Here is an 11,901-nt window from a genome sequence, read left to right as displayed (position 1 = left end):
AATCCAAATGATTAAAATTGATAGTTTTAGCAGTATATAGTATATATATAGTACATCTAAGATGAGTTTAGCTGTGGGTAAGGAGGGGAAAGGGTCCGCAACGTTCTCCTCCCGACCCATCTTCTTCTCTATCTTTTTTCTAGAAGAAAAAATCTTCTCTCCACTCAGTCGGCCGTTGAGCAGGCCAAGGGGAGCTTGATGCGGCTCTTGTGCCAGTAAAAGAAAAAGAAAGTTAATTATAGCGTATAAAGTATTACATACTACGATATTACATTATAAGTTTACATTAGTACTAATTTCTATTTTAAGGAGAATTTATTTGTTTATGTTAAATAAATTTCAATTTTCATTTTCCTCTTTAACACTGTGGTTGTGAAATGTTTAGACGATTTTTACAACTTAGCTAGAGACTTACGTTTGTTTTTTATAAAATCGCGATGGTGGAGTTCACTGATGTCTAGAGGGGCTAAAACGGTAGTTCAGGCTCCATCTTGTTTCCTGTAAGCTGGGTCCAACATGGGACTCATATATGTTTATCGACTTCTCCTGCCGAGAGTGGATCCATGTGATTATTTGATGTCCCGAGTGCATGTTATTCATTCCCTTTAGATGACTTAGGGAATCACCAATAAGCAATATAGTTCAGTGGCCGATGGCATGGATACATGTTCACGTGTGTGTTCGTATCCCGCCGTTTCGTTACGAACCCACATTATGTTTCCCCAACCTCCTCTCTATAGAATATATTGGTTACATGTTGCATTACCAATATTTCTCGTTCTGTTTGTAGTAAATAAGGAAACTAAAAGGATGGCGTATTAGCCGAAACGTACAACATTATGTTCATTAATTAAAATTGGTGAAATAATTATGCTTTAAAATTTTAACATACTTACCTTCACCTATAACTTTCATAAATGAAATCGATGACTACACAATACCAAGTGCTATTCCTACGCATTCAATTGTTTTATGATACAAAGTAAAAAAATTATTGCGTTTTTTTTTTTTTTTTTTTTTTCTTAAACACGATGTTCTTTGGAACTCTTCTTAGATAGTTTATGCGAAAATATTTGTTATTAAACTTTAACCATACAGCTATTTATAATGAGGAAAAAAATTCATTCGTGAACTTTTGTTATACATAATCTTCCCTCAACATTTTTTCTAGGACATTAATGTACAAGTTTTAAAAGAAAATATTTATCTATGCTTATTTGATTGTCTAGTTGTGTGAACGTCTGCTAAGACTCATACAAATTTTACAAAAATATTATTTTTATACGAATTAAAAAAAAACAATATCTATATGCCATTTATTATATTAAATTAAGCAAGTTCTCACGTAACGTTTTATTATTTCGATCAAAATTATTGTTGGACTCCGATGTTAAATTTTATAGTTTTAAATTCTTGTTAAACATTTAAGGTGAATGTTTTTGAAAAATCTCAGTAACTATTTTGAACCTTTTATAAAAAATCGATTTTACACTATATCTGTTTATGTTTTTCTTGGAAATTTAGGAATATCATATACATATTTTTTCTATCTACTCATACTGAGGTTATTAGAATTAGAAATATATGGAATAATATGAATTTCGCAAAAAAATAATACACAGATTTTTTTCTTGGTATTGTTTTATTATTTAAATACATTTGTAACTTATAACTAATAATATAAAAAAAATAAAAACTTGTACCCCACCCTATTTCTTGGCCCACAAATACACATTTGTATAATTTGTTTAAATAACACACACATAATGATTGATACATGATTTTCTCCAAATACAATGATTGACCTTGTACTCACTTAATAGAGGCTGAGTGTACCTCAGGATGGTCATTCGATCACAGATTCAATCTAATTATAATATCGTATCTGTACTCATACTCTTTTGCGAACTACAACTAATAATCTACAAGCCTTTTAAAAAATACATATAAACATCATATACAAATAAATTTTATATCTTGTTTTATCATAAATCGTATATCCTGCCATAGTGAGAGAGGTTTCAAAATGAACCTTCCTTACCCAATCCCTTCTCAGTTCAACATTTGTAAATACAATATATATAAATAATTGGCCTTATTATTTCAAATTATGAAGAAGATGGTCAGGAGTACGGTCAAAAGAAACAAAAATAGCTAAGAACTATTTATTTTCCGACGTTTCGCTCCACTTTGTAGAGCTTCATCAGGGCTGTTTAAGTTAAGAGTTATCGAAACTTATAACTTGTAAATATAGTTGGATAAAATATGTAATTTTTCAAACAAATTTCCAACCAACCTATATAAATAATCTGGAAGATTATTGGTTGACCGTGTGTAAAGATGAAAGGAATATGGTCCGGGTGGGGTAAAAAAAAAAAAAAAAACTCAAATAGTAGAATATACTATTTATGGCCATTTTTGTTTTGACTGCCGTCAAAATAGCCCTGACGAAGCCCTGCAACGTGGGGCGAAACGTTGGCTCAATAAATAGTATATTCTACTATTTGAGTTGTTTTTTGTTTTTTTTACCGCACCGGACCATTTTCCTTTCATATATAAATAATCATTAGTGTCTTTTACATACAAATTACAAATTTACAATTATATGCCGTGTTTGTGTCACATACAAATCACAGTTGTTTGCAAATTTAACTAGTTAATTTTATGATTTTTATAATTATAATAAGCCCTGGTTGTCGTATAGACAACTTTTAATCAACCCCATTGCCCTTATAAAACCATATTGTATATGTTAAAACAATACATATAAAATACTGCATACAAATATACTGCATATATACAAATCACAGTCGTGTTTAAAATTTAAAATCACAATAGATTACAAATGTCTGTAAATTAATTTTTTTTTCTCATAAATTTGTATAGTTTTATGATCACCAGTGTCTAGCAAGGAGAAAACTTTAAATCAATCCCACTAATAATAATAATAATAATAATAATAATAATAATAATAATAATAATAATAATAATAATAATAATAATAATAATAATAACAACAACAATAATAATAATAATAATAATAATGTAAACTATGTTATTATTAATAAGGGTCATGGGTTCGGTACTTTGTAAGGAAACACTGTTTTTAGAACAACGGTTAAAAAAGGGGGTGATTTTGTTTTCAACATCACGCTCAACCGCCAAAGGTTTTCCGAATTAAGGATACCCACTCTGTGATGCTGGGTAGACCTCAGGAGGGCTCTAGAACCCATAGGGTTGACTCACGGAAATAATTATCAATCATAACGGGATACGAACCCTGTGTCCTCTGAGTTATTATTGCTCCCTAAATTAACCCTATTATCATTATAAAACCCTGGAATACATTATATATATAACTATTTATATCTATTTTTTTTTTATCATATATTTTTATAGCTTTTATCATTATATTTTACTCTAGAAAAATAAATGTTAATATGTTTAATAATACTGAAACCCCCGGCCTAAGTATAAAAGGCTGAAAAAGTGCAGTAGTTGACTGCTGAGGTGTGTGCAAGAGACATTTAACGTTACGTTAACTGTCAATGTATACTGAATTGACAGTACGGCAGTAATCCAGTAAGTGGATACAAATATCGCGTTAGTGATGACAGTTATTGCTATGGCTTCTATTATCCCGTTAAATGCCAATTTTTGGAGTCTATAGTAGGTTCTCAAATCTCAAATTTTAAATTATCTCGAGGGATGACAACCTCCTATTCTCCCATAGCGATATTATTGGCGATTGTTTTTTATAACAATCTTTCTTTATCACAGTTACTCTTTTTTTTTTTTTATTAGTTTTAAAACTCGAAAAGAAACTAAAATTTCCATTGGTTTGAGATCACAGCTCTGAGTTTGAGATTCATCTATGTTACATAATTTATTGGCATCTGATTTCCACTCTATTTAGGAATATTTTAGAAAACATATAAAAGAACAAAGATTTTTTTATTCTCCAAACTAAAATCACGCCCTTATAATAAATGGAATATGTTATTATCTGCTACATGTACTTATATGTTATAAGTACAGATATTATAGTCATATGAGAAAAAACAAATTCATTTTCAGGGGGATTAAGGATATAGTGTTTATTTTTCTTGTTTTTTTTTGTTTTTTTTTGTGGCTTATGAAAAATCTAGCCTTAATACTGGAGAAAAATAAAATAATCGTAGAATTATTTTAAAATATTCTTGTCATATTACATGAGTGTTAACTCTGTCTGTGCAAGTTTTTATTAAAAAGAAAATCTATACCAATACATCCCATGTAGAGTCAGGAGTTGAATAATTAAGGAAGTGATGTTTCTTGAACAACGATTGTGCAAGATAGTGATTTGTTCAAGACCACGCTCAACCACCAGTTTTTTTCCAGTCAAAGGAGCTAACTTTACAAAGGTTGGGAGAGCTCTCCCAGAGGACTGCTGAACCCACAGGGTTGATGCACTGCTAAATTAATAGAATGAATTATTCGTTTTTTATATTAATAAATTGATAGGATCTCCCCCACTGCCTTACTTCACTGTTCCTTATCCAAGGTGAATTTTCACATACCTCGGTTTCCCCTTATTCTTCCTCCTCTACGCTTACCTCCATGTAGTCCTACTCACAGATATCGGCTGTGCATTTCGTCCAGTTATTTTTTATGAAGGAAAGCAGTTGAGGGTATCGAAACATTTTTCCAAGCTCATCATTCTTTCCATTTATTCTTTTGATGAGGGAAATTATTCCTGTTTCCAGGTTCTCATTTGCCCCGAATCAGGGCGTCCTGTATAAGCTTCCACCATTTTCCTTGATGCAGAGCATCTGCCTTGTCAAAGAGGTGTCTTATATGCCTTACCACATATTACCCTTTTCATGTTTTGGCATTCAGTCAAGACTTGTGGATTTCTTATTAACCCCATGTGATAACATGTCAGTCCATCTAAGCCTCCTCAATCGCCACTATGGTCACCTCACTTATTCTCTTTAGTTAATTGTCTTTCCAACTTATTCTTCAAAATATCAGTCATCAATTCTGATCAATATAAATATCTAGGACAATGATTCAATGCCCCTTCTATTTAAAAGTTCATGTTTCTTATCATATTTTTTTTCAAGCTATAACTATCCAGACCATGAATATTTTTTTCCCTTTCATTTCATTTATTTCTATTATAAATGCGGTTTTAGGTTATTTTATTTTTTTAAATGGTTATAGGTTATTTTACAGTAATAACACTTGACAAGATTATCACGAACTAACCCCACTTTTTTTTTCTAATGACTTAGGTCAAATTAATATATGGATGCAATAAAACAATCGATATTTGCATATAATTGAGGTGAGTGGGGAGGGAAAGGTGTAATTAGTTTTCATCTAATTAACTGTAGTGATTGAAAGTTAAACAAGCAAAGACTCAGTCAACACTCTAGTAATCCTTTGCTCCAGAAAAGTTTTCTAAATAATCATTTTTTAAAATGTTTATATGTCATGCAGTTTTTCTAATAAGTCTTTGAAGCTTAAATGCGAAGTATTTTATAAAAGATATTTTCGCATGAAATTAGAAATAATTACACAAAAAAGTATACTGTAAATGTTGATCAGAGATTTTGTAGCATTGTTACTTTTTAGATATACCACCTTATCTCTGGACAGCTTAGAATCGATCGCTTTCTTTGAATCGTCTGTGAATTCTGCAAATCCAACTCTCTCCCGTTCCACATCGAATATTGTGTATACTTTAGATATAAAAGCATCCCCTAATATCCATTCAGCTCCTGACACAGTAAAATTAAACTGGTGTAACTGAGGCACGCACCCCTTGCGTCTTGAGTAGCTGTCTCGGCCCTGAAGATTAACATTATAAGTCATAAGTAAAAAAAAGAAATACACAAACAAAATAAGGAATTCTTATTCCTAAACAAAAAATTAAATCTGAACACAAATTTAGATGCATTAAACCATACGAGAGAGTACTTAGGTGATTTTTTTTAAATTATATATCCCCAGCCTAGAGTATCTGTATGAGCCATTTAAAACCAAATAGTACAAGAGCCCAAGAGGAGAAAAAAGGCAGTTATCTCACCCCAATTTTTGATTACTTTAATGAAAACTATGTATTATTACTAGTCCAAACTGATGAGTCTGCCAAGTATAGGTAGGGGGAATAAAAATGGCGGCTGTTTCAAAGGGATAAAGAAAAACTAATTTTTCATTCGGAGCTCTATATCTTGAAAACTACCAACAACACTAGAAAATTTAAGTCATTTAAAGAAGAGTAAATTTGCTAAAATATGAACCCTAATAGAGCTATTTACGTCTAACAGTTCTCGAGATATTGATTTTTAAAAAGCAAAATTCCTAAACTACTTAAACATTAGTAGTTAGTTAATTTATTTTGAGAAATGTATACCTCAGGAACTATATGACGTACAGATGTCTATTAGTACTCAAATTAAAGCTAGTTTAATGAGCTATAAAGTAGTTAATGACCTTTACCTAAAGCTAATAATTATTACCTCTTTTAGGGCTAATATTTAGCCAAATTTACTCTTCTTTAAATAATGTTCTCTTAGATTTTATAGTATTGTTGGTAGTTTTTAAGATATAGAGCTCCGAATGAAAAATTAATATTTTCTTAAGGTATTTTCATTCGCCCTATTTATACTTGGCAGACTCATCAATTTTGACTAGTAATAATACATAGTTTTCCATTAAAGTAATCAAAAATTGATGTGAGATAACTGCCTTTTTTTCTTCTCGGCTCTTGTACTAATAGCGATATAAGTCCATGAGCACTGCTTCCCAACATAAGGATTTTTAGTAAAACTGGATTTGAAAATTTCAGAATAGCTAGCGAACTCAATTTTCCCAATCCAAATGATTAAAATTGATAGTTTTAGCAGTATATAGTATATATATAGTACATCTAAGATGAGTTTAGCTGTGGGTAAGGAGGGGAAAGGGTGCGCAACGTTCTCCCCCCGACCCATCTTCTTCTCTATCTTTTTTCTAGAAGCAAAAATCTTCTCTCCACTCAGTCGGCTTTACTTCCTTTCATGAACGTAGTAAAAAATAAATTGAAATTATAATAAAAACAAACGAAAACAAAGTTTATTACTAAAATTATTTTGTAGTAGACTTTGTAGACATAACCTCTCTGTAGGAGTAGTTATGGTGAGAAGGGGAGAAAAAGCTTGGGTGAGCGAACTCCCTTTCCCTACAGGCAAACTCGTTAAAGACGTACTATACATGGTTTCTTCAAGATGGAAATCTTCGCCCTGAAAGATTTAGGGTGCTCCTTCTAATCTGCCTGTGTCGCTAGATCTGGGTCAAATTGCTTCCCTTTTTCGGTGGGCTTCGGAAATTTTAACGTGTTACCCTTTCGCCAAAATTTTGGTGAATGTTAGTGATGTTTGAGAGTGGGCCTCTGCCAAGGTGTACAACTCAACTCATTTTTTATGAAAGGTTTGGCAAAGTTACGCCACAAAACTGACGCGTACCCTACAGCCTCCCAGCGACTTAATTTTTTCCACGAATTAAGGGAGAAGTGAAAGAAAAGCTATTCGACACGTTATTTTTTTAAAACTCAATGGCGCAAAGAGTTCCTGGGAGCCTATGAACCATGAATACAACAACGATGGCAGTGAGGTGTTGATGGCCAACGGTCGTATTTTGGAGACTTTTAGCTCACTGTAATGTTTAATCCTTTTTTTTTTAAATTTTTTTGTACAACCAATAACCCCAAAACTATACATTTCAATATGAAATATCACACTATCTGAATTAAAAGGGGGACCTATTCCTGCAAGTGATCTTTTTTTCTCACTCCTGGTGACTTCCTTGGAGTTGGCGCTACGTACTTTCCAAGGTTAGAGTGTTAAGATAAGATACATTTCTTGGGACCACCAAGAAATAAATATTAACTGCTCCCGGTGGAAATCGAACCAACAACGTTCCATCCCACACGGCTCTTTATAAAACCAAATCTGTACCACTACTGCCCATGAAGGATCAGGATTTCAGTACTTTGTAAGGAAGTTTCTTGAACAACGATTGTGCAAAGAAATGATTTCATCACGATTATGCTCTACCATTAGGTTTTTCCCTGTACAGGATTTAGGAAGTTAAGGGTGCAGTATTTTGTAAGGCAGTACTGTTACTAGACCAACAGTTGTGCAAGGAGGTGATTCAGTCAGAATCACTCAAGACCGCCACATTTTTGATTATTTAATTAAAAATTGAATTAATGGTATCCAATTTTTGAGGTTGGGTGGACCTCAGGAGAGCTCCTGAACCCACAGGGTTGACTCCCGGCTACAGTGTAACAAAAAACCATTTTTTGTCCAGCCGGATTCGAACCCGGGTACTTGGGTATTAACTTTATATTAAGAAATTAATATAAAATACAAAAAGATTTCCTATCCAGGGTGAATTTCCTCCGCCTTGCTTACCTCCCAAAAATCCTGCTCACAAAGATCACAAAAGACCCCTTCTACATTACAGGCTGTCACGTTCTTGTTATGTCAAGTGTCCTGAATAAAAATAAGAATTAAGGATCTCAAAACAAAAAAATCCCCATTTTAACGCTCAAAAGATAATATTCATGTCAAAAGATTTAATTATTATGAATTATTTAGGTTATAATAAATAAATAAATGCGAGTTCCATCTACATTATTTTTGAAATGTAAACATTAACATTCATATTAAATATTGTTCTAAATGATTACTTCAGTACAGGCTCGATATATTTCTTCCACAGCAGCAGTGGCAAGAAGCCACTCTCCAGATCTGACACCACTGTTTTTATTTTCTTTGAGATAACATTAAACAAATAATCTATGGAAATCCAGTCAATGACCTTAATCCTTTAAGAAGAAGGATAATTTAAACTGGCGAAATAGTTGTACATATCCATTGCCGTTGGGCCACTACTGCTGTAGTAGAAAGATTCCGAACCTCTCTTAATGCTCAAGATATTAATTTTGAACATTCATTATGAATGCTAGTACTTACATTTCATTCATAAAGTAGTAGAAATACGTTAATTTACTTATTATAACCTAAATAATTCATAGTAATGAAAATTTTTTGACTTTATTAATATTATCTTTTGTACCACATAGGGATTAATGATTAGAGAAGATGGTCGGGGGGGGGGGGAGTGGTGCGGTCACCAAAGAACAACATAAACAAACAAACAAATATTTATTTATGCTGACATTTCGACCTGAGCTTTAGATCTTCATCAGGGCTATAGAAGAAAAGAGATAACACCAACATTTAGAGAAAAATAAAATTGAAAAGAAATAGTATACAAACAAATTTGGAATTATACAAAATATCGAATTGAATCATAAATAATAAAAAATTGATGATTGATAATTCAATAATAAAAAATAATTGAATGATAATCATGGAATTAGATGGTAGCAGATTGATAACAGTGATATTCACTATAGCCGTGATGAAGACCTGAAACTCAGGTCAAAACGTCGGCATAAATAAATATCTTTTTGTTTATTTATGTTGTTCTTTGCTGCCCGCTCCCCCCGACCATCTTCTCTAATCAGTAATCTACGGTCAACTATCTACACCTCACTCCTCATTGGGATTATTTTGAGATCCTTAATTCTTATTTTCATTTAGGACACTTATAACGCTCAGACGTTTTATATAAAATAGCCTATACCAGTTACTGACTTATTTATCACTTTATAAAAACGGCTATACCTCTGAAACTGAAAAATACTGTGGTTCCTTTTATGTTGTATATATGCGGTAAGTCTGAGTTTCAAAAAATTCAGGGAGAGGGTAACTTAAATTGTTCATGGGACGAAACTCCCTCCAAATGTAAATTAGTTGTGCGAGCGATTAATTTACATGTAATCTATATAACTAGTTCATAGTTTATTTACATGAAGCGATCAGGCCGATGCCTTACGGAGTTTCATAACTATGAAAAAAAAAAATGCATACTCACCATCAATACGTAATCTCGACCATTGAGGCTGAATTTTCTTCCATTGATTATGAAAGATATCCTTGGCAGATCATCTGGCTCACAGTTTCCCTGTTAAATGATTTCATTTAATTAATTAATTCAATTAAAATGACTGAGGAAAATCCGCTCGGACCAATTTTTTTCAATTTATAACTATATAATCATAAACATGTTAAAAAAATATATAGTTATATATTGAAGAAATGTGGGTATAATTATTGTTATTTATTTTTCTTATTTTTTTCTCTAAGGTTGGTCTTACGCTTTTCTAGTATTTATTTATTACTATATTTTTTTTTTGAACCCATCAAAAGTTCACCGCGACCATTAAGAGGAGAAAAAATGGAGTTATATCACCCCAATTTTTAATTACTTTAATGAAAACTATCTATAAATAATAGTCAAAATTTACGAGCCTGCCAAGTATAGGTAGGGGGAATAAAAAATGGCGGCTGTATCAATGCGATAAAAAAAAAATGTTTTCATCCGGAGCTCCATATCTTAGAAAGTAGGAGCAACACAAGATATCCTAAGACAACACCATTTAAAGATGATCAAATTTGCTAAAATATGAGCTCTAATAGAGTTATTTACGTTAAATAGTTTTCGAGTTATAGCTTTTTAAAAAGCGACATATCATAAAAATGTTGTATGGGATGTACTGAAAGATCAGTAGTTGGTGAATTTATTTTGAAAATTCTATATCTCAAAAATTATTTGACGTACAGATGTCTATTAGCACTCAAATTAAAGCTAGTTTAATGAGCTATAAAGTAGTTTATACTGTTTATATTCGTAAGAGTAATATTTTACATGAAATTGCTAAACTACTTTATAGTACGTTAAACTAGCATTAATTTGAGTGCTAATAGACATCTATACAACACATAGCTCCTGAGATATAGATTTCTCAAAATAAATTAACTAACTACTAATCCTTCAGTAGATTTTTAAGAAATGTTGCTTTTTAAACAGCTATATTTCAGGAAATGTTGAACGTAAATAGCTCTATTAGGGCTAATATTTAGCCAAATTTACTCTTCTTTAAATAATGTTCTGTTAGATTTTCTAGTGTTGTTGGTACTTTTTAAGATATGAAAAATCAATGTTCTTTTAAGGTTTTGAAACAGCCGCCATTTTTTAATCCCCTACCTATACTTGGTAGACTCATCAATTTTGACTAATAATTATACATAGTTTTTATTGAAGTAATAAAACATTGGGGTGAGATAACTTCCTTTTTTTCTTCCCGGCTCTTGTACTATAAGGATCTATTGTGCACCGTCGTTTACTTTGTTCAAAACAGGCAAAATGCAAATTTTAATATCGTATACGAATCGAACGTCTCGTAAAGTTTGTCTAAAGGTGGGAAATCTTATCTTGGTCAGTGCTTCACATCTGTGCTCACATACGATGTAATAAGCGGTACCATCATGCTTTCTGTAAATACTGCAGATTGGTGACTTTATTAGTCTTATTTTATGGAAATGCTTATTCAACTGGCAGTGCCCTATATATAGCTCTGTCAACTACCTCATGATACTCTTGTTCATATTAAGAAGTGTGTTACTTTATTTTGTTCATGAGCCGTTTTGGAAACTCTTTTTCTCTGTTGTTGCTCCAGAATTACTCGGACTTGTTTGTTGGCTAAAGAAAGAGAGTTTAGATTAATCTTAGACGCATCCAACAGTAAGCCGTTGTATAATTCTCCAACACAAAAATGGCTGCCTGACTGTCAGTTAAGATAGTGATGAGCCTATCCCTTTAATAAGGTTTTGGGCACAGACATTAATTGCAAACACCTACTTTACGAAAATCTAGCCTCTACTTACAATGTGAAGTTAATTTTTTTTAATTTGAACAGAAACATAAATAAACTGTTTGGTATAAGCTTCTAATCAGTTTGGT

General features: G+C 32.0%; 1 protein-coding gene across 1 annotated transcript in view; it reads right to left on the bottom strand.

Annotated features, from left to right (window-relative positions):
* Positions 1-2,151: 2,151 nt before the first annotated feature.
* LOC106677813 (lysosomal aspartic protease) overlaps positions 2,152-11,901 on the bottom strand; it is a gene marked incomplete in the record, with an annotated part of 107,070 nt that continues 97,320 nt past the window's right edge. Inside the window, 2 exon segments of the mRNA XM_067045483.1 lie at positions 2,152-5,835; positions 9,973-10,062. Of these exon segments, the coding sequence (XP_066901584.1) occupies positions 5,524-5,835; positions 9,973-10,062 (402 nt within the window).

The sequence above is a fragment of the Halyomorpha halys genome, unplaced genomic scaffold (assembly GCF_000696795.3).
Source record: "Halyomorpha halys isolate HHAL.00 unplaced genomic scaffold, Hhal_1.1 Scaffold109.1, whole genome shotgun sequence".
Classification (NCBI taxonomy): Eukaryota; Metazoa; Arthropoda; class Insecta; order Hemiptera; family Pentatomidae; genus Halyomorpha; species Halyomorpha halys.
Note: the sequence above shows the minus strand (reverse complement) of the source record. Positions and strands in the feature narration are given on the sequence as shown.